General features: G+C 46.1%; 1 protein-coding gene and 1 pseudogene across 1 annotated transcript in view; one reads left to right on the top strand and one right to left on the bottom strand.

The window, feature by feature from the left end:
- Positions 1-14472: 14472 nt before the first annotated feature.
- LOC137771025 (ubiquitin-conjugating enzyme E2 R1 pseudogene) lies at positions 14473-16432 on the bottom strand (annotated as a pseudogene).
- Positions 16433-18044: 1612 nt separating this feature from the next.
- PALLD (palladin, cytoskeletal associated protein) overlaps positions 18045-26204 on the top strand; it is a 367391-nt gene continuing 359231 nt past the window's right edge. The window contains exon 1 of the mRNA XM_068551769.1: positions 18045-18949. Coding sequence (XP_068407870.1) covers positions 18045-18949 — 905 coding nt within the window. The remainder of the gene's footprint in view (positions 18950-26204) is intronic.

Here is a 26204-nt window from a genome sequence, read left to right as displayed (position 1 = left end):
GCACACCAGCTCGGGGCAAATTCCTTCCCAGAATGGCAAGCGCTGAGAAAGAGCGAGTCCAGCAGAAGCAGGCGAGGGCAGACCCGGGATTTCTGTGCCAGAGCAACTGTCCTCCGCGCTGGCGTTTTTTCAGCGTCTAAATCCTTCTTTGCTCCAACAGCTGGTTTCCCCCTTTGTCACATTCTTCCTTCCTTTCTGCTTTCCCAGGAGTGGCGGTCGCATGGTCCAGGGCAGGCTCCTCGGGGGGCGGCCCCTGAAGCTGGGGGCAGCTGTCCCCCTGTCCCCGCCTGTCCTGCAGCAAACGCCCCCTGTGCAAGTCTGATGCTTCCCCGCCCCGAGTCTCCCTGAGGCAGAGAAAATGCCAACTTTAGGAGAAACAGGGGCTGTCCGTTGTGATTTACGTCAAAGAAGTCTCGAAGCCACTTTTAAATATCGAATTATCCTGGTAGATCTGCCTTTCCCCTCTAATGGAGAAAAAACAAATCAAATGGCCTCATACGGTTTAGGGAAGTCTTTACTTTTTAAAAAAATACCAAACCATTTCCATGTCAACCATCAGAACTTTCAGCCATGCAAAGATTCTTAAGCTTTAATTTATATTCAAACTGTAAAAACTATTGGTTTCCTTCCTGTTTTCCTTTTTTCTAATTAATGTAAACACTTCAAAAAGTCACTTTTTATGGCCCCTTCAAAATTCTCTGAGTTTGCTAAACTGTTCCATAAATTGTATCAAAGTTGCTTCCGTTTTCTGCTACTATAAGCAGTGTGGAATTGTTAACGTGTTTTCGAGTAAAGCTCTTCCTGTAGTTGAGATTGTGCCCTCGGAACAGACCTGGGACTGAGTGGGTCAAAAGACGTGCCATTTCGATGTCAGTCAGGCGAAGAGGATGGTTCACAGACGCAGCACACGGCCCACTGTGCTCAGATCCGACAGAGGCAAATCCACAGGCCAGGGCCACCCCGCAGCAGAGGGACTCTGGTTTAAGGTACTAAAATCAGTGAAGTTTATTTGTAATTCTCCGAATTGAAACATACTGAATTCAGATTCTCTTGAATTAATTATTCTCTATTTTATACCCAAACGACTTCAAAATTTTTTACTCTCATAGGTTCATCAGTCAAGAAAGGATGTTAAAAGATTAAAATGACTTTAGCTCATTGTGTGGGTAACCTTTTTGGCTTCATTTATTTTTGATGGTAAGCGTAATGCAAGCACACAAATTCCAGATATAAAAAGGAAAAAAAAAAAAAGGATTGAAAGTTTTCTTTAATCTCACCCTCCAGATAGAATAACCAGGATGCAACGTGCTTGTTTCTCTTAACAGTATATTTGGGGCACCTTTTCTGTTCCACTTCTTGGTATGTTAAAAAGTTCATGTTAAAAATTATTATGATAAATTAGGCAAAGAATAAGGAGGAAGAAGAGTTATAGTCAAGATAATCTCTGATGCCATTTTTAGAAGTAACACTGCACAGTCACCTTGGGGCCATGTCCCGCTCAGCCCTGCTCACACCCGGTCAGAGGGCACTTGTTCCCAGGTTGACCAATGTCACCCTCCAGGAAAACTTAAAAATGTGTCATTTATGTGCCAGAAAAGAGAAATAACAGACATCAGTATAGATTTACAGATATATATATACATACATATATTATATAGATATATAATGATGATCCTACAAACAGTGAAATGTACATTATTTTTATCCTAATCCTGTCTTGAATATAGTCCTGTAACCGCATACTTATTCACTCATCCCGCATCCTTTTATCCCCCCAATTTGCGTGAGCCTAACGAACTTTCATTTTGCTGCAGGTGAGTGGGCCTCCAGCTCTTTAAACTGCAATGGGGCCAGGTCAGTGGATTTCGAAGAGAACAAGAAATGGATGTAGTTATATTGAATATCTGCTGCTATTTTGATGTAATGTGCTTCTTGTACGAGAAAAGATCTGTCATCCCATTCAAGCCATCATCCCATCCCTATTTTCCATAAGGAGCTGGTGTGCACACCAGCAGTCTCGAAGGGCTGCTCCCCATCCAGTCCTGTCCCTTTTCTCACAATCTTCCTGGATATTTTGCCACGCTAATTCCTCCAGACAAACCCACATCAGTTTGTCAAGTTCCACAAAAAAAAAAAAAAAAAATGCTGTTTCTATTGAGGTTCTATAACATTTGTAGAATATTTTTATGGAGAATTGTTTATGCTACAAAATCAGTTCTTCCCATAGCATTCCATTTATTCCCGTACTCTGTTCCCTCCTTTTCTTCAGAATAGGTTAAGACGTGCATTTTATGGTTAGTGTTCCTTGAGGTTTTATCTTGTGTCACTACGTGTTGCATCTTAGGTGTGTGTGAATAAATGTGTGTATGTCCACAACTGGACCACATACACATATGCGTTAATATAATTAATGTATTACGTTACAGTGGACCCCTTCCCTCCCCACCCCACTAAGGTATTTTTTAACTGAGAACGGATCTTAAATTGTGTCCAAAGGCTCATGAATGATCTATGGAGATAGCCACAGAGCTTTTCTCTTTTGACTTATCAATATGGAGAATTAAGTATTAGATCTTTGGGTGTTAATTAAGCCAACCTTTATAACTTGGATAAAACCCAGTTGTCCATGGTGTATTCTTCTATTACCAATAATTTTTCCAGATTTTATGTTACTATTCCAAACACCAATCTGCACTTTTCTCTCTTTATTCAACTTGATATCCATGTTATTCTTTATGAAGAAATGTTAAACGTATTTTGCTTGAATTCAATAAAAAATACCTTGAAATTAATGTTACTGGCTTTTAAGCCCAGAAGAATAAAACTTCTCTACAGCCGGGCCCTAAGAACCAAGCTGAAAATGAGATTATTTCTGCTTAAGATCATAATTACTAACCGTGCCCCAATATCCATTTATAACGTGCATGAAGAAATCTATTCTCAATGTCAACTCTCCTTTTATTACTATTGTGATAAAATTCTATTCATTTTTGTGCACATACAAAAATTGGCAAACATCCCAAGTAGCTGAAGCCTGTGATCAAAACACCACCCACAGGCTTAGGCTACACGTACGCAGCAGATTTAACCACAGTTCATAAAATATAACTCATGAGGGACAAATCTGAAGTTCACTGCTATGTACAGATGAACATAACATGTTTAATCAAACAAGGCTTCGGGGCACTCCTGATTCTGTGACATGTGTCCAAGCCACATACAAAGTAAGAGGAAGAAGTAGGAAGACTGACCATGGTTTGAAGGACACTTGTTCCCAGAATCACCAAATGGGCCAATAAGTGGCTCACTAGGACAATTCTGCAAGCATTTTTTGCCTCTAATTTTATTTGTTTCCTGATCAGATTTCCCAGTTAACTATTTTTTGTGCTGCCCTATGATCCCTGTTTGCTGGTAGACCATGCCAGGAATGAAGGGGGAAGGAAAGTGTTCAGAAAGGGGGTAAGGGGACCAGCTCCTGGAGAATCAGAGGATTTTCAGAGCTTCCTGGGCCTCCAGGGTGAGAAAACATAAAAGAAGGATGAAGGGGCAGGTCTGCACACTCCTTTTCACACCCCTTCCATCACAGAAGCTTTGATTACTTTTGCCTAGAGTTTGTCTGAACAACCAAGGTTCTCACCTTCTAAACGCCAAGTTTGTATACCTGTGCACCAAAATATGCCATGTCGTTACTCAGCCTGAAACTGTAAAGCGGACAGATGGGGAATATGGAAATAGACTGACCACAGCCTGGAAGTCTCGGTGACCAAGAAACATCAGTGAGAGCCCTCGAGGATGGAAGTTTCCGCTTAAATACTGAGACGCTTGAATCTGCAGTTTTGAAAAGGGAGCGTGTCCAGGTGCGGCCAATGGAATAAAGGTGCGGTGGACAGCCTCCAACAAGACCACGGATGGTCTTGCCCGTTGGTAGCCACACCCCTGCGGAGCCCCCTCCCACAGTGAGCAGTGCAACTTGTGTCACCAGGGATGCGGCAGACAGGAAGGAATGTGACCTCAAGGCCGGGTCATAAAAGACATGGGGGCTTGGACCTTGCCCTTTCGTGAGTCACTCACTCTAGGTCAATCCGGCTGCCTCAGAGTCCCAAGCCCAGTCCTGCTTTCAGAGGAAAGGATCCTTGGGCAATGTCTGGACGTCAATGTCACAATACCCTGACCCAGAATCACCAGGCTCAGACCCTACTGCATTCCCGACACACAGAAACGCTGTGGGATGATTAACATTTATTGTTCTGAGACATGAATTTTTTCAATAATTTGCTATGAAGCAGGATGAGAGAGGGGGAGCAGGCCCCCTAGGTCATCTGTAAAGAGAACGGAGATGAAGATGGCTAGAGCTAGGCAGGTAGAATACACATAGGTGCGGAGGAAATAGACAAACAGGCTGACGTCACCAGGGCATGGGATGCACCTGGAGTGGAGAGAGGCAGGAGCTCAACCGGAGCCCAAGTCTTAATTGAAAACATGTGGACGGAGGGTGGGCCCCTCAATGCAGGCCTTGGAGAGAGCAGGAATTTTTATATAAAGAAGAAGAAGTAACCGTTTGGAAGATGAACTAAGATCCAGTGCAGGGGTCACAGCCCCACCCTGACCTCGGTGCTCACAGAAATGGGCTCTAGGGGTAAATAAAAGTGGACCACACACCATACACCTGCGTATGCACAGGTCTCATCCTTAACATCCCCAGAACCTTCCCGTAATAACTTAAGAACCTTGGTCAAGAATCTCTTCTAAGGAAAAGAACTTTTGTGTTCAGATTCTTATAGTACTTGTTAAACAAGCATGGTTTGCCGCATGTTCGTGTTATTCAAGAAAAGTCACTTTTCTTTGTCTTTTTGAATAAAATCATATCTATCTTTGAGGCGTCTCAGGACCACAGCTACCTTTTTATTTCTTTTTTCTTTATTCTTCTCAAAGCTTCATCACGTCCCGGGTGTTACCCCAGGCTTTGGGAACAGGGCTCTCCAGGGACATGAGGGCGAGGCCTCCCTCTGGTCCGTGAACCAGCATGCTCACCACCGAGATTCATGGTGACACAATGTTCTGGCCCCGTGGCCTTTAGCACACGGAGGCTCCCACCGCTGTCACTCAGCCCCCCAGGCCACCGTGCCTAATGCTCAGTGCCCAGGTGTCCACGGTCAGACCTCGCTCTGATGAGCCCCTGTTCTATCCCGCACGAACCCCCCACCCTTGTGTCCCTCCAGGCTCCAAGGACCCTGCTCTCTTCTGGGCTGGGACCAGCACCTACCCCAGAAGCACCAGCCCCCATATCCCTGTAGACAACACAACAGCGTTGCTTCCATCTTACACACCCATCAATGTCTTTATGACGGTTTTCACGCCTGCAACTTTCAACTTTTTATTTCTACAAAGAGGTGTGAATTTTCTCCTGTGACCAAGACACAGTAAACATAATATAACTCGGCTACTCTTCCTGGAAAGAGGAATGGGAAGTGTCCTTTCACTGGTTTGGGAATGACTCCACAACAGAAAAGGATGAGTCCCTAGTTTATCAATAACACATTATGATTCTTTTTGTCACTCTGTGCAGTGAACATTCACTGGGTTGCACTCCCATCTCTTTCTAGAAACTGCAAGGCTGTGCATCTTCCTGGTAGTGTCTTCATAGGAGATGTTACTATGAGTGTGCAGGCCCTCAACACACACTTTAGGTCGGCTTGTAAAATGAACCCTGGGATCTACAAAAGTTACTGCCTAGGTGCAGTCTGCTGCAGAGGGAAAGAATGCCTAGTGGCTCCTGCATAACTTACTATTAATACCACAATAAAATCTGTTAAAACATTTAGGTGAAGCTTGGGTCATATATGGTCAGCATCCATTTATCTTAAAATGAAGAAGGAGGAGGAGGGGGAGGAGAAGAAGAAGGGGGAGGGGAGGGGGAGGAGGGGGAGATTATTCATTGTCTAGTGGCATTTGTAACCACTTGTGTCCTTGCTCTCAGCGACTCTTTCCTTAACTAAGGTAACAACTAAAGTGACGTCATGGAGCGGTCACAACATTTTGATTCCTATAACCTCTTCCACTTGCACTTTGCCTCAGGACACAACAGAGGTTTTTGTTTAACTTTTGATCATGACATTTTCAAACGCCAAAGGTACAGATATTAATGTCACAGACACAACGATGCCAAGCTGTATCAAATGTTACTGTTTTTCCACATTCCCATCATTCCTCTGTTCTAGAAATACGGCACTAGTCCAAGCCTCTGTTTCCTCCCCCACCACCACCCAGCTCCCAGAAATGTCTTTCCGGGCCTCACCCTTTCCGTCCGCTGTGTCCATGGCCCTGGTCCTGGAGACTGTCTGTCTTATACTCCAGAGAACAAGGCGCCTGTCTTCTGCGAGGGTGACGGGTGGTGTGCAGGACGTGGAAACGGGCGGCACTTCTGACTGTTCGGTTGGGGCTCTTTCAGCCAATGCCCTGTCTCAGCACTGGCCTCACCCAACTTGCCAGTTAGAAGGAGCTTCAGGAAGAGGCCAGGTGCCTCCAATTCCAGCCTTTCTGTGACTCTGGGCAATCACTGCTTCCCACCGGCACCTCCTCCGCCAGCCACTTACTTTCCAGTTTAATTAGACCACTCATCTTCCTATTAACCATTTCCCAGCCATTTTGTCCTTTTCTGGAGTCTTCTACTGCTTTCTTCCCAATTTTTATCCTTTTGGGTTTTTACTATTATCTTAAGGGTTTTAGTAAGAAGAAGACATAAGCGCATTTTTTTTACCAGCCAGAGGGGTTTCTCCTCCCCATAAGCAGTGAAACAGCCCACGAATGTATCTATTGATATTTTCAAGAAGGACCGATTATAAAGGACCAGCGTGGCCTGTAAAGTTTCAGAAGAGCCCTTCCTAAGTGGTCCACCATGAGAAAAAACTTCTTTAGGTAAGAACCTGCATCGACTAGAACGATATTATCCAGATCAAGGAAGACTAGGCACTTCATTTCCAAATTTACTGCACCAGGAAGTTTTGCGTGATTATTTTCTGCCACTTATATTTGGCTCCGCTGCCTGACCTTGGAACAGAAGAACTTTTTGTGTTTTGTTATTTGGAAGTTCAAAATATTAGAATATGTTATAACGAGATGCTACAGAATAAGTAATGAGACGGTTGTGAGACGTTTGTTTTTTTTACAGCTGTAGAAGGGTTCATATTGTCCTGAACAGTATTCGTTCGACATTTATTTATTTCATCAACAAATATTTGCTGGATGGTCAGGATGTGCTAAGCCTTGGGCTGAGAGCTCGGCGTTGCAATGTGTGGAAGATCCAGGCCCTGTGTGTTCATGTCTATTTAATCCCACGATGGACAATGTCCTCAACACACACAAAGTCATATCATAATTTTTAATTAACAAATTGAAGTGAGAGACCAGTGGGGCTCTCCACTCAATTTGACAGGTGGCTTAATTTTTAAATAGTTACTGGATATTTTAGGATAATCTACCATGTGACTAAGTTAAATGCACAGAGCAGAAGATTATAGTTAGAAGAGCCTTCTTTAGGAGTGAGGCTTTTTCTCCTTAGAGTCACACACTGAACATTTAATTGATTAAGAATCCATTTAAAAGACAGGTGGGTATTTGCAGTCACAAGGTCAGAGAGTAGAGGAACATATGTAAATCCCATATTTATTAGATCCATAAATATAGTTCTCTCTACTCTAAGTGCTTTTAATTTCTAAGAACCCAGCCCTTGGAGCTGGCTTCTGGAATCCCTGGCCGGGGCCATCTGGGGAAACATAAGTTCAGTTACCAAATATAGTTGAGTGGAGGAAGAGGACAGATGGGGTCTGAGCCCATAGCTGCCTCAAAGTGACCACGGACCAAGCAGTGTGTCATGAATAAACAAGGCCACCTTCACTCCCCCAGAAAAGAAGAAACGCTCCTCTGAAATCCATCACCTTTTGGGAGTCTTCAAAGTAACCAAGGATTGAAAAGGTCTGTAAAATATATCTTAATATACTAACTAGTAAAACAACATTTTTAAAGCTCTTTATTAAAAGCTAAAAATACAATAGTAGTTTGCTAGAAGATGTAACACTGTTTAGAAGATGTCTTGATTTTTCTTTTATTTGGAGAGGAAAAGTAATGGGAATTTTGCAGTCGTTCCCAAAACAGAAAGTACGTGAGATTTACCTGCAGGGTTTTATTTCTACCAATGCTGTCAGAGAGCTGCCTTTTCTATTATAATCTTAAAACTAAATTGGGGCTATTAATTCCAAAAGGATTAAATGTACTGATGGAGCCCACATTTGTCAAGATCATGTCTGTGTTTTGTTTTATAGAAAATAAGAATGCAGCTAATTCAAACCTTGCCTATACTTAAGCTAAATACTGATGGGTTAAAATGATATACTTTCGGTTTTAGTAACATTTTAAAGTTGTTAATTACACTTTCAAAGAACTTTTTTAATGAGTTGAGAGTAAAGGCAGACATTTTAAATCCTAACTATGCATAAAGTTTGCATATTTTTTTAAAAGATAAAACTTACTAAGGGAAACCATGGTCCAGTCAAATTTAAAACTTACAGTATAATTCTATATCACATGGCTGTAAGTTACACATGAAATTGTCTTGAATCCAATAGATGAGGTTGATACAGAATGACTTCAGGCTCATGTTACTTTTTCAACATTTGCTAAAAATACTAATTACCTTCTAGTATGAGTAATGTGTCGACATCCGGAGCCCATTGCCTGACAATATAACACTGACCAAGTCCGTTCAGTCATGAATGTGCAGAAATGACATCCTTATTACAGAATAGATATACTTTCCAATATACTTTTTCCTCAGAGACAGAACTTGAATGCTCACCTCCGTTATCCAGATTTTAAAAATCAGAGTCTATTTGACAAATTATTGGTAACAGTAGACAAGGCCTAAGAGATTTATCAAGGCAATACGTATGCTGTGAATATATGATTACATACACCCAGAATACAAATCTGTCCTTCTGCATTCCTGTGTCCGATATGGATTAGGGGCCCCGTGTCAGTTCTCTGTCTGAGCTGCTGTTTGTTGCTGAAACTGAAGATTAAAAGGGTCATAGCATACTTTACAGCAGAATAGGGATCTGGATTACACAGGACAATTACAATCACTTTGGTTTCTTTACCTCATTTTTTTTAAATGCAGAGGGTAGCATTAGTCAAGTTTCAAAATAAATCTGACACGTTCTTAAAGAGATACCACCTGAAATCTCCAGGGCCACGACAAGAGTCTACACTTTGCTAATATGTCTGTGTGTGTAAAATACATCAAAGGGAATTGTGTTATCTGAACTCCAGTCAGGAATTCAGGCGTGGAGGCGATGGCCGTGTCCTGGTTAAATTCCAGCAAAGGAAATAAAGACTGAGCAGAGCAGCTCTGACTGACTTGGATCTGTAATATCATATGAGAGAACACAGACACAAGTTTGGCAAACAGGCTTTGAATTTAGGTGAGGGAATGAAGGCCAGAATAAGGACAATGGCAGTGGATGTGGATGATCTGGAAGTAAAATCTAGAATGGATTCAATATGGTGAATAAATATGGTATACAAAGAGGATACCAGTAACTCCAAATACTCTCTCTGGAAACACTTTCTATGGCTGTTGTGGGCATGACATCAGCTATTATGTTATGTCTCTGCAATTGAGATACAATATACCATCTGGGGAGAATTTAGAAACTGAAGTAAAAATATGCCATGCCTCCCTGTAATGACAGTTTACTTAAAGATTAGGAAAGAGTGGAATCCACATGTATTTATCAAGAAGTAGATTATAAAATTATTGTGCATCTTTTTGCATCAAAAAGGGTTTAATAAATTTTTCATATTTGACTTTAGCCCTATAGGGAGGGAAGGAGGGAAGGAGGGAGGGAGGGAAGGAAGGAAGGAAGGAAGGATTTTAAAATGATGATTAAAGAAGACAATTTAGGTGATACAAACACACTTTGTTTAACCCTTCACGAAGTGGACAGTCTCTTTTGGAAGAGCCTCACCATGAAGAGGAAGGCAGGAAACTTTTATAGGATAAAGAACAAGGGAGAGAGAAATAGAAAGTACTTGATTGGCTGGGGCTGCAGACTCACCTTTCTGGGGTGAGATGGAGGAAGGAGGTAAGTAAGGAAACCAGTGCTGGTCTGGCTTGGGGCTGGCTGACCGGATGCATGAGTTTCTGTTCAAGCAGAGTGTTTATAGGGACACAAAAGTTCCCTAAGCTTCAGGTTGCTGACACGGTTCCCGGGCAGGAGCAGCTCCATCTTGGACCTAAAAAGTTATTTCAACAGAAGGAAGAAATTTCATCTAGGAATTGCATGTGCTTCCAGAACAAGGAAAAAAGAAGTTTTAAAGCTTTTTCAAGTTTGGTTTTCATAGTTTGGGTTTTATTTTTAAATATTTTTAGTCTTGAATCTTTGTACCCATAGTTTTTATTACTTTTAGTAATTGTTTAAATATGAAAATAAACAGAAATCAAAATGCCAAATTCAATATTAAAATCACTCAGAATTTCCACTTTTTTCCCCAAAGAATGTGAAAACAGCAACCAAAGATTCCCCTAACCAGCCCATCCTCAACACACCGCAGACGTAATCAGCACCCATTGCTTGATGCACCATCTTCCAACCTTCCTCCTGCATTTATCTCTAACTGTATACACGTTTTAAACGCCTAGTGAAACGTTGCTACCCGTCTGGACTCTCTAAAGCACCTGGCCCATGTGGTTTGGGATACTGAGTGATCCTTGGTGCCTGTCAGTCTTTTTCTAACATCAAAGATTTTTCCTTTCAAAATTGTAGTAGCTCATCAAAGTCTCTGCAAAGGAGTCCATAAACTATTGCAAAAGTCCTCCCCTTGTTTAAATTATTCAAGTAAATACCCATAACACACCCACTGCGAAAAGACAACGTGGCAGTTCCATGCCAATTTCAACCATGTCTACCATTTCCTGGTTCAACTTTGGCCAAACAATTGAATGTTTTTATGCTGTAGGTTGGGTAATCAAAATAATCAAAAGAAAAATAGTGTTCACCCCATCTATTATTCTCAGGATCCAATGGTTCACTACAGATCTTCCTGAGCTCATGATGGGGTTCCCTCCTGGCAGACCTATCACATGTTGAAAATGCATTGACTACACCTCACTTACCTACCAAACGTCACAGCTTAGCCCACCCCACCTTTGTTACCAACCAGGGCTCTTGGCCTCCTTAATCAATAGAAATTGATAAGAGGCCAGATGAGAAATTCAGGCAAGGCTTTATGGGGGCCCCTGCTGCAACAGGAGAAGCGAAACAAGAAACAGGTGCCCTTGCTCGCTCACTGATGGCGGGGCAGGATGGTTCCTTATATGGGGTGAGGGTAGGAGTGTGTCCAGGGGTTGGCAGGAGGGGTGGCTTAGGTGTTTTGCCCATCCCTTTGGTGGTGGTGTGTGCAGGGGGCATGTGCAGTACCCTGCTTTTGCTCCCGACACCCTGCTTTTGCTCCGGGCTCTTCAGAAGTGGCAGTTGGGTTTTTTGGTCGTTTTGTATCTTTTGTCCAGAATTTGCCCCAGCTGCGCATGCACACAGTTATTTTTAGTCCCTTACAGTTTCCTTGTATTTTATTGCTTGAGGAGAGATGTGTCCAGGTGCAAGCCCTGCAGCAAAGGGTCCCAGGTCCCAGCCTGTCTCACCTTCAAGGTGCCCAGAACACTTCCATCAGCCTGCAGTTGGGCGAAATCATCTAACACAAAGCCTGTTTTCTAGTAAAATGTTGAATATCCCATGTAATTGATTGAATACCGTAGTGACAGTGAAAAGCAGAGTGGTTGTCTGGGTCCAGAGGGTTGTTAAGTACATCAGTTGTTTACCCTCGTGATCGCGGAGCTGGCTGGGCACTGCGGCCGCTGCCCAGCATCTCGAGAGGGGATCAGACTGCACATCACTGGCCTGGGAAAAGATAAAAGCTCAAAATTCCAAGTACGGATTCTACCGAAGGCCTATCGCTTTCACATCATCATAAAGTTGATTAGTCCAACCATCGCAAGTCGGATCATCTTTATAGGAAAGCCTGCAGCTCAAAACTTGGAAATCAAGCTTTTGTTGTTTGCAACTGGATTATTCTTCCTCCTAGACTCTGCTGCTTCTCATGAGGTGCCTTGTCTTCCCCAACCTCCTCTCAAGTCGGGGAGTTTTTTTACATTTCAACAGCCTATGTTCCTTGCCACTGGGGACGGTGCAGGGGGTGTCTCACAAGTATTTTCTGACCAACAAAATAGAAGGTTGTCCTGGATAGCACAGATCTTGTTTTCAGATAATTATCCTCCAAAGCCAGCAACTCTCAAAACAAATGTTATTCGTAATTTTAAAATTTGTCTATTTTTTTCTAGTATTTGTATATTCATATACGTATGTGAATCATATAGATTTATATGTCTATTACATATTTAGGAGCTCAAAAATAAATGTTTTCCCAAATACCAAGATCATAATGCCAAGACAATTTAAGATGATAAAATTGCTTATGTCAGAATGTGTGATATATGAAATATTAAATGTTCAGTGAAAACTTACATGCTCTATATTTCATAGTGGAATATGGGTCCAACAGAATTCAGATAATGTGAACTTAGGGAGAAGTTGAGAACCGTAAAATTAACAATGAGAAATAATCTATCAACTAAATGGCATAAAATTCCTTGAGAATGGATGAAATATGCACAGGGATGTAACGACGTAGGTGACCACGGGAGCTGACATCTTATAGCAAAATTTCCTTGGGATACGCCAGACGCTGATAGGTCTGCTGAAGGTCAAGGTGGACGGGCAGCCATAATGCCTCCCAGTATTTGCAGACCCTCCCAAGCCTGTGCTTTATTACACGTTTGCTAATGCCTGAGGGTTTGACATCATCACCTGCTGGAGGGGTCTGCCTTCAGAGAACCCCCAGGGCGCCCGCAGCTCCTTCACTGCACAGTCCCAGAGTCTGAGGCACTGCCGGCCTGAAGTGTCCTGCTGTTACCGTCAGCCCCTCACACCCACAGTGAGCTGTCCAGAACTGCTACGGTCTACGGACACCGATGGGAGCCCGCAAGCATCCGTCCATCCCGTCCCATCCCACTTGTACCCTAACAACTCTGAAAGATGATCTGAGGGATAAATCACAGTACAGTTTCCCAAAATCAACTAACAAAAGATTTGAGACCAAATCAAGTATAAGAAAATCAGAACCTGACATTTCCTTGGTTTCCTACTTTTGTCTTTTTTCCTGTTAAAATGGCAGCTTCTTAGGGCAGAGAAGCCCATCTTCCTCACGGCTGTGTCCCCAGCCTGCAGAAGAGGCGCCTAGCGCATAGCCGGCACTCAACGAATCGATGCTGATGAATAAGACAGCAGAGAACCTAAGCCAGAAACATGATTTGTATTGGGTTGGCCAAAAAGTTGGTTACAGAAAAAGCTGAATGAACTTTTGGGCCAACCCAATATTTCTATGACTCAGAATTTAACCCTGAGCTCGCCGGTATCCACGCATCAAAGTGTGTCAACATTTAGAGAATTCCCGACGTCTAATAGCAGGGATGCCAGAAAACAAATGTCTTTCTGGTTCTGAATTTTTTCATGACAAACTTTCTTTGAGGGTAATGAAAACCATACGAATCACTGTCTACTTTTTTTTTTAACGTGGTGTCAGAACTACCACCATTTTGTACTGGTACAAGAACATGTAATGTGTATTTTATGTGTATTCATTAACAGCTATGAACATGCAGCACTGATAACTTTATCAAGTTCTTCTCAGAAAGCAGAGCCCCGGCGATGAGTGACCACTGAAAAGACAGGTGACAAAGCCGGGCAAAGAGCAGAACGATTCGTCACCGAAGAGAGCCTGTCCCAGGGAGGTGCCACGGGGCCTGGGGCTGAGAGTGGGTGGAGGGGACAGGAGGGGCCTCCAGGACAGGAGGGGACAAAATACTTGCAGGGTGTCCTGTGTCTGCTGTGGATGTGTGGCTCCCTCTCCTGTCAATTCCCACCCAGGGCTCAAAACTGGTTCAAACACTAGGTGTGGTTTTCTCCTTCACCTGCCACGATCGTGACCCAGACACTGCCAGGCGTCCAGCACAGAAAGGCTGTCAGTCAACACCTGCTTTCCTAGCCTTCACAGGGTTCTTAACTAATCTTTATAGTTCAATAAAATGAATGTTACAACAAAATACCTGCAGAGTGTCATGTTCAAAGAAGGAGTGAATTGTATTGACTGGAGGATCATATAAAGTACCAACAAGAAGTGAAATTAAGTAGTTTTCAAGGATGAGCTGGAGTTGGAAAAACACAACAGACGGGAAAGGCGAAAGAAACCACGTGTGCAAAGCTCAGGGGCGTGAAAGAAGACGATATTCAGAGCGGGAAGCAGACGGCTGGGCGTGGGCGCAGCGCCTGTCAAGAGTGATAGTGGGGGACGAGGCCTGAGACTTCACATCTCGCTGACCGTCCAGGGGCGCACAGGTAACCTGCCTGCCCCGTTTGGACCTTCTCTTATTAGCTGGGGGACCACTGGCAAAAAAAGCAGCAAAGGAATGGCACCGCCAAATTCGTAAGTGTGATTTCTCCCACCATCCGATCTCCTATTTTAACAGGAATCATCACGTTCCTCCTTGTCTTTGGGTCATTCTTGACTCTTGCCTAATCCCTCCTCCTGGATTGTAAGATGGTTACAGAAGAGACCATGCCTGGCTCATCTTCGCCCTCCTGGAAGCTTCCCTTGCGCATAGTAAGTGGAATTCATGGTCAATTTATCATCCTGGTAAAGGAAGAGTGACTAAACTGGGAAAGGCCATTTCTCCACATGAAGAAGCTAGACCCGCAGGAATCCAAAGAAAACAGAAAATAGTTGCAGCTTACGGGAGTTTTAGGGGAAACGACAACTAAACCAACCTAACAAGGAAGCGATGAAGGAGACGCAGAGGAGAAGAGGGAACTTCCAGGCAATTCGACTTCCTTCAGAAAAGAGGACAGAGGCAGGGGGCAAAGATTTATAGACGTGGGAGCACACCTTATGCCTCACACTTTCCAATCGTCAACCCTGCTTGCACAAGTGGACACTGACCTCACCCCCTCTTTACTCCTTTTCACACATTAGTTCTTTTTTAGTGTGTTACATTTTCTTTTCTTTTCTTTTTCTCATAAAGTCGCTTTATTTAAATTCCAAACAAACCAAAGTAGAGAGGAGAGATGACCCCGAGTCAACCCGTCCACTCGCGAGGCGGGACTCCGAGTCTCTGGCTGCGGCCCACGCGGGGCCCAGGGCCTCGAGGGCGGCGGCCTCCCTGGAGGCGGAGGCGGAGGAGACGTGGGCTGGGGGACCCCGGGCCGCGCGGCGCCCGGAGCTGGTGGTGGCGGCGGCAGACAGGCGGGTGGCTGAGGTAAGTTGCGGTGTGAGGGCTCCTCGGTGCCCGAGTCCTGCGAGTCGGCCCGGAAGCAGCGGTCCGCCTCAGCCTCGCCGTCCTCGTGGAAAAGCTCTGCGTCCCCGTGGGCGCCGGGGTCCTGGTCTTCACGCAGGACCCGGCGGGCGTGGTGGGCACCTGCACACCACCCCGCTCCGCATGCACCGTGGTCCCCGGGACCTGCTTCCGGATGCTGTCCATGTTCTCGCGGTCCTAGCCTGTGCTCTCTTCCCGCTTCCCGTGCATCACTGAGGCGCCCCCGTGGGCGGGGAGAGGCGTTGGGTCCGCGGCGGAGGGAGACGGCGCTCAGGAGCAGCGCCCTGACGTTCTGGGCGGGGCTCTGCCGCTCTGAGGGCGTCACGGACCGGGGTGGGCGGAGGACGGAGATGCACACGTCCCCAGTCCGATAGATGTCGGGGTGCCATATCTTGGTCCGGGACTAACAGGCCGGCGGTCGTCGATGGGGCTCTCGAGGCGCCTTGAAGTAGCCGCCCTCGTGGTAGGTGTCGCGGCCGAAGATGGCCACCGCCCAGGTAGACAGGCGGCCCTCGCCCACCGGGCTCAGCGGGACGCCCTCCACCGGCTCCTGCTGCAGCCCCTTGAGCTCCAGCAGAAGCGCCTCCTGCGAGCTGGGCGCCGGCGACCCGGCCATGGCGGCGGCGGGCGGGGCCGGGGGCGCGTGGGAGCCACGGGACGTCTGCCGCCAGGAGGCCCCGGGCGCTCCATTAGCTCTGCGCCGCTGCCGGTGTGTTGCATTTTCTGTATGGATCTCACCAGCACGGAATTGCCAGAAGCGCTGTGTGAAATAACACATGAAATCTCAGGGCAATAACGGAAATGTTTGCAGTTGTATCTCTTTGATTACGACCTTTTAATGCGAAGGTTGAATAACACGGAAATCTCTGAAGCATAATTTTCTGGTGAGTTTGGGCCACGTGGAAACTTCCCCTTTCATACATGTTATGAGCGCTTTCCCGAGCCCACGTGCATGTTCTAGCGGCAATGTCGGGGTTGCAGATTAAACCCGGACCATATATGCCTTCCTGCTATTGTTTTCTTTTTCACTGTGCAAGTGGTTTCTAAGCTACACCTAATCTGGACAACTGGATCTTGTCAGATGGTGCCTCTTTAAAACCAAAATATAAATTAATAAACAGGTGATTTAATTTGCCTCCGGCAAACACTCTGTATTTAAAAAAAAAAAAGAATTTAAAGTTGTTTCACCATTCAGAAGTGTGCTCTCTAGCTTCCTTGGACAGTGCTTTTTGTGAGGTTTTAAAATCTATCATGTTATTTTCACTTTGCACTAAATATCCTTAATAGCAGAACTCTGATTTCTGACCCACGTTTTCTTAGTCGGATCCATTGCTGGGACCTCGGCTGTGAAACGATATATACGATGGTAGGGAAGCATATGGCGAAAGCGTGGGCTCTGGGGTCGTCGTCTGGGCTCTTGTTCTCACATCCTCTGGCTCAGTTTTCCCCTTTCTAAACTGGGGCCACCAGTTGTGAGGGTTTTAAGTGAAATAATCTGCAGAGCGCTGTCGGCACAATGCCCCCTCATGCTGAGTGGCCTGGGGTTATCCGCCCGTTTGTGGGGAAGTTTGCCAACCCCTGGTCTAGAGCGCAGCTGTCCCTCTGCACCTGAAATTCAGTAAGCGATTTCAACTCTGCCTTGATTTAACTAGTGAATGAATGAATGTGAATACACATGTCTGGACACCAGGAAAAGAACAAGTTTCAAAAATTTCACCGAAAACTAAAAACCAATGAAAGGGCTTCCCTGGTGGCGCAGTGGTTGAGAATCTGCCTGCCAATGCAGGGGACACGGGTTCGAGCCCTGGTCTGGGAAGATCCCACATGCCGTGGAGCAGCTAGGCCCGTGAGCCACAATTACTGAGCCTGCGCGTCTGGAGCCTGTGCTCTGCAACAAGAGAGGCCGCGATAATGAGAGGCCCGCGCACCGCGATGAAGAGTGGCCCCCACTTGCCGCAACTAGAGAAAGCCCTCGCACAGAAACGAAGACCCAACACAGCCATAAATAAATAAATAAGTAAATAAAAATTTAAAAAAAAAAAACCAATGAAAATTGGAATCAAAATGCATTTCGTGGTTTAGGGTGACATAAGCAGAGTCAGATTTGCTTAAAATATCAACAAACTCCTGTTCTCATAACATCAATGTAATTAGAGCTGTAAGGAGGGGTGAGGAGGGAGGGAAGGGGGCCCAAGAGGCAGAGGTCCTGGTCCACTCACAGCACCCACGGCAGGCGTGGCCCTCCTGAGTTATGTAATGATGCTTAGTGAGATGATTAGTATTCACTCACAGGGCAAATACCAAATTAAAATGATAAACACAAGTATGCTTGACGTTTCTTCCAATTTATAGGGGAAAATGACTTGAAAAGCATATTTGTTTGCCTTACTGTTTCTCCCAACTTGTGGATGAGCAGTATTGTGATCTCACACACACACACACACACACACACACACACACACGTCGCTCCTACTAACCGCAGTTGTGTCTCTTGTCCTTCAGAGCTGGTTTCCAGGCCCCTGCCTTCCCGTCCAGAGCAGACAGAGTGCATGAGCGCCTCTCGACTATGTCCGACACGTCCTCCCGAGACTCCTTCTACGACTCCCTGTCGGACGTGGCGGAAGATGGCGAGAACGCAGACTTCTTGCCCGGGCTGTCAGCCTTCCTCAGCCAGGAGGAGATAAACAAGAGTCTGGACCTGGCCCGCAGAGCCATAGCCAACTCAGAGACAGAAGACTGCGACTCGGAAAGGGAGGACTCACAGATTTTCAGCCCCTCTCCTGGGAGCCTCTGGGGGTCGCCTCCCCCTCAGGAGGCCAGGCCGGGTGAGCACGCATCCCCGGGGACGCCTGGCGCCCACAGGCCTGCACCTGTCCCGCCGCTGCCAGCAGAGCCAGCCGAGTGCATCTCCTCGCCTGCGCCCAGGAGGAAGCCCGGCGTCTCGCCCCTGCTGGCCCGGCCCAGCTACATCCGGAGTCTCCGCAGGGCAGGGCAACACGGTGCCAAAGCCCCCGGCGCCAGTGCCAAGCCCAGAGCCGCGCACGGGGGCAGGACCGGGCCCCAGAGCCCGCTGTGCAAAAAGGCGGCCAGCCTCATCGAGGAGCTGACGGCCATCTTCAGAGAAACCTCCAAGCCGAGAACCAGGAACCCCAACGGGGAGTCCTCGTCCCCGGACAGTGGGTACCTGTCCCCTAAGAACCAGCTGTCAGCCCCGACGAGCGCCTCGGCCAGCCGGAGCCCCACCGGGGACCAGCGGGAGGTGGAAGCCGGGGCCGAGCCCCTGGAGCCCGGGCATCACCCCGCGGTGGCCCGGGACGTGGTCCAGCCCAGCCAAAGCCCCTCTCCCCCGGCCGCCCGCCACCTGCTGGCCGCTCCCCGGTTCATCCAGAAGCTGCGGAGCCGAGAGGTGGCAGAAGGAAGTCGGGTGTACCTCGAGTGCAGAGTCGCCGGGAACCCACCTCCTCGGGTCAGGTACGACTCTTTGGTTGTGGAGATGCTATGAGATGATGCGCGTGGACTTTTGGTTTTATTTTAACGTGAAAGAAGAGATTTCTGTTACCTAGCAAGGGCTGGCTCCCGGAAGCGCATAGAAGCCAATATTATGGTTCCAGCTTTTTTTTTTTTTTTTTTAAACTTATTTACTCTTTCAGGCTGTGCTGGGTTTTAGTTGCTGCATGCGGACTTCCCTGGTGGTCCAGTGGGTAAACCTCCGTGCTCCCAATGCAGGGGACCCGGTTGGATCCCTGGTGGGGGAACTAGATCCCGCATGCCTAAACTAAGATGGGTGGCCCCGGCCTTTGTGAAAAGAAAAAGCTTCATTGTGAGGTCGACCAGCAAGGAGACTGGAGGCCCGGCTCAAATCCATCTCCCGACCCAGGGATCAGGGCGGAACTTAAGGGTTTAGGGAATTTCAGGCTTGGAAGCTGCCTTGCTAATCAGTCCAAGAAAGCTCCTCGTGCTGTTGGGGTCATCCTGGAGACGCCCGTTCCCGTCTTGCACATGCGCAGGGCTGTCTCTGTAAAATAACTTCAGGTTTGCGCAATGAACGTACTTAAGGAGGCAAACGAGTTTAAGCTGGGCGATGTTTTACCTGCGTCTCCTGTGCGTTCCTCAGTCTGGAGGGAAGTAGGGGCGAGGACCCGGCTAGCTGCTTTCGGCTGATGAGGGGCGTGGATCTTTGTAAGAGGAATGAAATTGTTTTGCACTTACTTGTAAGCATTCCCGAGGCCCACCTTGAACTCTGAAGTCTTGGGCAGTCATCCTGCGAGTGGGGGAGAGGGCTTTTTAAATATACAAGATGGACGAGGACAAATTTGATGAGTAAAGAGGGTTTAGCCCTAAGATACGCATAACTGCGACTTTGGGAAAACGTGAAAACATGTTATTTTTAACATTTTAGTGATTGAATTTGGATTCATGTAGGCTTGGTCCAGACTCTCGGGCAGAAACAGGCTACTGTCAAGATATCGTTGTCTTCTCGTCACAGCCAGATGGAGTCTTAGCTGTTCTGTTTCCTTCTGAAAAGTGATTTAAGGTTTCTGGGAGTAGGAGACCCAAGGCTTGACTCTTTTTAGCTTTACTGGAGGATGTGTAACCAGAAGGACGTCATAGGACGGGCTTCACTGGTCCTCAGGCTGTTTGTTGGTTTGTCCAGGTTCAAGGAGGACCCAGTCCCTGGGCTTGTGCAATGCGGGGGGACGTCCGTGGGAAACATTAACGGACTAGATGTTTTTTATGTGTAGAAGATACGACACCACTGAGAGACTGTACACATTTTATCAAATCTAATTCTGTTACCACATGAGACCTTAAGGAAGGTCTCCCAGAGAACATCGCCTAAGGGCTCAATTGGAGCTTGCTTCTAGGGGCCACTCTGACCCTCAGCAGGGCAGCTGGTAAGACCTTATCCCAAGTCACGTTGGTTTCTTGGCCTCTTTTGGTGACTGTCTCTTTGAAGGAATGTTTCATCGTTTCAGTCCTCCCCGCAGACTGAGGTCTTCAGGAAGCATGAAATTCCATTCTGTTCCAAGGGCCCCAGACACCTTTGAGTCACCTTGGCTATGAAAGCTCCTCTGTTGTCACTTTGAATTGAAAGATGCGACCCAAAACGAGGGATCATTTCTTTGAGGAAGGCCTTTGTTACCTACGAAGCATTCTCTGTCCTGCGTGGAGAAGCTTTGCCCCATTCTGTGCAGGGGCGTCACCAACACCAGCAAATATCTACAGTGTTCCCTGATACCTAGCTTAGCAGTAAAGTCTGTTTACCAATCGTCCCCTGGTTCTGTCCCTTGGGTTTGCACCCCTTTTATCATCAGGGGTGGCCCAGTTTTAGGATTGTTTCCGGTGCAGATCAGGCAATTTTGTATTACCTTTTGGATGGTCGTTTGCATTTATAGACCAACAATAAACTTGTGCAGCCCTCCCATCATGGGTACCTTGGTGTAGGTGAGTAATAGTTCCTTGCATTACGTGCTCATGTATAAGCTCATTATAAATCCAGCCTCTGTGGTGGTTTGGTCCCGATCACCATCTAAGTCTCGGGAGTCAGCATGAAATCCCCATGCGTCTGCTCTCTCGAGATCCATTTCCAGATCTGAGGCTTAAACAGGGACAGGTCCACACTTGGAATGAGTGCTGAAGCCTTAGGATCTGGGTTTTTGGTTCTGGCTGCCTGTTTTGCTGTCTGATCAGCCTAATTTCCGTTAGTTATATAACGATCAGTCTTTGGGTGGCCCAGGCAATGTCCTATGGCTACTTATTCCAGCCTCTATACATATAAATATGTGTGTATACATATATATATATGTATGAAACAGCATCTAATAAGGCTGGTATTGCCGCTGCATGTTGAATGCATCTTTCCTCCTGATGTCAGTAGACCAGTCCTTCCAGGTGGCCCCGTGTGCATGTAGGACAGAGAAGGCAAACTTGGAATCGGTGTAGATAGTCACCTTTTCCTTAGCTCCAAGGCTCAGGGGTCTGTGTGGGCTGTGAGCTCGGCCTTCTGGGCAGACAGACCTGGACGGGGGCTTCTGCTTCTAGGGCTTCCTGATGAGTTACAACTGTACACCCAGCCTTTCCAAGCCCCGCCTCGTCCGTGAAGCTGCTCGCGTCCGTGAATATTTCCATTTCCAGATTTTCTAAAGGCTGATCAGTCAGGTTGTATTCAATTATTTGTATACAGTCGTGAGCAGGCTCTCCTGTCGTCCTGGGGAGCAGAGCGGCTGGGTTTAGAGTGGAGACCACCTGTAATGTGACATTTGGGGTGCCAAGTGGTGAGGCCTGGTATTTGCCCAGCCTCCCCGAAGTAAGCCTGCATCCGCCGCTTCGTTCAAGTCAAGATAGCACACTGCACGGGGTATGCACAGTGGCAGGCTGGCTCAGGGTACATTTTTCAGCCTCCTGTGAAAGGTCATAGGTTGCAGCCACAGCCCAGAGGCAAACTGGCCATACTTGACGTGCACGCCTGATTGTTGGACTCAAGAAAAGTAAACTACTGGCCTTCTGGATGTACCTAAACATTGAGTTAGTGTACCAAGACTCATGCCCTGTCTTTCAGACACAAAATGCCTGGGCGACCAAGTGCTGGGCTGTGAAAAGCTTCTCCTTGATAGTGTGGAACTCATTATGGCATCTCGGAGTCCAGCTTAATGGCTTATTGTCATTTCCTTTAAGAGCCTCATATTGTCTCAGAGTTCAAAGTTAGGAATCCAAATACGACAAAACCCAGCAGTTCCTAAGAATCCTCAAGAATGCCTTCTGGTGGTGGCTACAGTCACCATAACTAATGCTTCTCTTCCATCTGGCAGTACGTTTCTTTGTCCTTTTGATACCTCAAATCCTAAATATCTTAGAGTTGGTTGAGAAATCTGTGCTTTTCCCTTGCAGTATTTTGGTCTTAACGCTTCCTTAGGTCTACGAGCCGTTAGTATACCATCCACATATTGGAGTAAGACTCCCTCATTTAATTGGAGATCCCTTCAGTCTGTGGCTAAGGCTTCCCGGAAGATGGTGGGGTCCTGCTTCAATCCTTGTGGGAGTCCCATCCAGCAGTATCGTTGTTTCACGTCAGACTCTGGATTGTCCCATTCAAAGGCAAACCCCTGGGTCTCAGGACTTAGGGGTATGCAGTAAAAGGCATCTTTTAACTCCAGAACTGTAAAACCAGCAAAAGTCTCCGGATAAAGTTGTAAGTAAAGTGTAAAGATTTGGCATCACCAGATGTGTATCCTCTACAGTTTGGTTAACAGCCCTCAAATCCTGTGTAAAAGTCATCGCTGGTCCCGGGTTTTTGAACTGACAGGATGGGAGTGCTATATGAGGATTGACAAGGTCAGAATAATTGGCATTTAAGAAAGGTGGTCGTCAGAGGCTTTATACCTTCTTTCAAATGCCTCTTTAAATGCCTATTGCTTTACATTTGGAGCCTTGGCCTCTGGACGGAGTTTTACTACCACTAGGTAAGCCGTCTTGTCTCTTCCTGGCCTCCCATCAGCCCAAACATCCACTCTTACTTTTTGCGGAATTTCTCCAGGGGCTTCTGGGGGAGGCTTGGTCTCCCGATCATAATGGGGCAGCTTGTGGGGCAGAGGCTTGATGTGGGAGTGCATTTAATGTTCCCAAAAAGGGAACAGGGCATTTGAGCAGTTACAGCTGGGTGTTCCAGATCCATATCAGTATATCATCTGTAAGCCTCAAAAACCCCCTCAAGGAAGGTGGATGGGTTCTCCTGGGGTCCTTGCTGTACTTCCTGGATCTTCTTCAAGCTCTGTTGTTTGGGGGCTCCTGTTGAAGTCTGGTTATTAAACATTCCTTATGATGATTCAGGCTTGCTCAGTCCCCTTGGGTCTTTGGGGTCCCATCATCCTGGTTCAGCTCCAGGTGTGGCCTGTGCCGCCCGAGTCCTGACTGGATGCTTTGGTTGTGAGTCAGGGAAGCGTTCAGCTTCCGGGCAGCCTTCTCTAATACCATCCTGTGCTCTTCCACAGCAGGGTGTTCACGAGGGCCTGTATGTCAGCCCAGCGAGGGTGATGAGCAGCAAAACGGATGTAAGGAGACTCCCCATTTTCTGAGGATCATCTCAGTAAGATGGCTTATTATTTCTCCAGTGGTATAAATCCAAGGCTGATACAGGAGGATCCCCTGGGTTGGCCTTGGTCATCTAAGCCCGCTGGGACCTGTCTTAACGGAAATGCCCTGCCTGAGGTAGAGTGTTCCCTGGGCCAAACTGAATACCCTGGTGGGTATGGGGAGGAAAGAGTGTTCCTTTGTGACCATCTGGTATGGGCAGTACAGAGCCGGACCAGCAGCCCTAGGAGGGCTGGTAGGACCCTTTGCACTGACTACAGGAAGACCCCCTTCATAAGACAGGGAAACCACAAGAGGGGCTGACGGAGGGACTGGAGGTAGTAGGTCAAGATCATGGTCAGGCTTTGACTCAATTGAAACAGGCTTTTTCTGAGGTTCTTCCCTCTGAACCACAATTTTACATCTCTTCTGCAAATTCTTATTCTGATATAAAGACATAAATGACTGTGCAATGGGATTTCATCCCAGTTTTCCTCTCTCTAACAAAACAAATCGAACTATAAGATAGTATCGTAGTTCAAAGACCCATTCTCTGGCCATTTCCCCCTGATTCCAGCTGATACTGGGGCCAGGCAGTGTTACAGAGAAAATCATTTTCTTCTTTTCCATCGGCTCGTAGCTAAACATTGACCAGTTTTGAAGAATACATCCCAAGGGACTACAGTCAGGTATACTATTAATGTTCCTCATTTGAAAGGTGTCTCTCAGGATGACCAGAGCAAAATGGCACCAAGGAGGTGTTTTGGGTGGAAATGCCTTTAACCCAGGCATGGGGTATGTTCTTCTGGGGTGGGCTCCTGTGAAGCCACTGCATATCATGGGGGAAAACCCCCGACACTTCCATGAGGCAGGGTTTCCAGTCAGGGAGCAATGTCTTCCATCTCCTGAGTCGGGGACCTTCATTAAATCAGGTTTAATAAAGTTTTGCTACAGTCATCCAAAGGCCTCCCCCTATTGGCCAATCCTAACAAATTCAACAGACTTAGACCAACCTGGACAGACAAAGAAATCCAAGACTCTGGGACTTTAACCCAGGGTTCAGGACTTTAACCTGAACTACTTTTTAAAAATTTTATTGGAATATAGTTGATTTACAATGTTGTGTTAGTTTCAAGTGTACAGCAAAGTGATTCGGTTATTACATATACATATATTCATTCTTTATCAGATACTTTTCCCGTCTAGGTTATTACAGAATACTGAGTAGAGCTCCCTGTGCTATACAGTAGGTCCTTGTTGGTTATCTATTCTATATATAGTAGCGTGTATATGTCAGTCCCAAGCTCCTGATTTATCCCTCCCCCACCCACATGTCCCCTTTGGTAACCGTAAATTTGTTTTTGAAATCAGTGAGTTTATTTCTGTTTTGTAAATAAGTTCATTTGTATCATTTTTTAAAATTAGATTCCACATATGAGTGATATCATATGATATTTGTCTTTCTCTGTCTGAGTTATTCCACTTAGTATAATAATCTCTAGGTCTATCCATGTTGCTGGAAATCGGTGTTGCTGCATTATTTCGTTCTTTTTATGGTTGAGTAATATATACAATTCCATTGTATATACGTACCACGTCTTCTTTATCCATTCCTCTGTCGATGGACATTTAGGTTGCTTCCATGTCTTGGCTATTGTAAATAGTGCTGCAGTGAATATTGAGGTGCAAGTATCTTTTCGAATGATGGTTTTCTCTGGATATATGCCCAGGAGTGGGGTTGCTGAGTCATATGGCAGTTCTATTTTTAGTTTTTTAAGGAACCTCCACACTGTTCTCCATAGTGGCTGTATCAATTTACATTCCCACCAACAGCGCAAGAGGGTTCCCTTTTCTCCACACCCTCTCCAGCATTTATTGTTTGTAGACTTTTTGATGACGGTCATTCTAACCGCTGTGAGGTGATACCTCATTGTAGTTTTGATTTGCATTTCTCTTATCATTAGTGATGTCGAGCATCTTTTCATGTGCTTTTTGGACATCTGTATATGTCTTCTTTGGAGAAATATCTATTTAGATCTTCTGCCCATCTTTTGACTGGGTTGTTTTTTTGACATAGAGCTCCATGAGCTGTTTTTATATTTTGGAGATTAATTCCTTGGTGGTTGCTTCATTTGGAAATATTTTCTCCCATTCTGTGGGTTGTCTTTTCGTTTTGTTTATGGTTTCCTTTGCTGTGCAAAAGCTTTTAAGTTCAGTTAGGTCCCATTTGTTTATTTTCGTTTTTATTTTCATTACTCTAGGAGGTGGATCAAAAAAGATACTGCTGCAATTTATGTCTAACCTGAACTTTTTTTTTTTTAATTTTTAAAATAAATTTATTTATTTATTTTTGTCTGCATTGGGTCTTTGTTGCTGCGCGCGGGGCTTTCTCTAGTTGCAGTGAGCGGGGGCTACTCTTCGTTGCGGTGCGCGGGCTTCTCATTGTGGTGGCTTCTCTTGCTGCGGAGCACGGGCTCTAGGCTCCCAGGCTTCAGTAGTTGTGGTGCAAGGGCTTAACTGCTCCTCGGCATGTGGGATCTTCCCGGACCAGGGCTCGAACCCGTGTCCCCTGCATTGGCAGGTGGATTCTTAACCACTGCCCCACCAGGGAAATCCCTAACCTGAACTTCTGAGGACCTTTTATATTTCCGCCCAGGTG

This window comes from Eschrichtius robustus, chromosome 10 (genome assembly GCF_028021215.1).
Source record: "Eschrichtius robustus isolate mEscRob2 chromosome 10, mEscRob2.pri, whole genome shotgun sequence".
Lineage (NCBI taxonomy): Eukaryota > Metazoa > Chordata > Mammalia > Artiodactyla > Eschrichtiidae > Eschrichtius > Eschrichtius robustus.
Note: the sequence above shows the minus strand (reverse complement) of the source record. Positions and strands in the feature narration are given on the sequence as shown.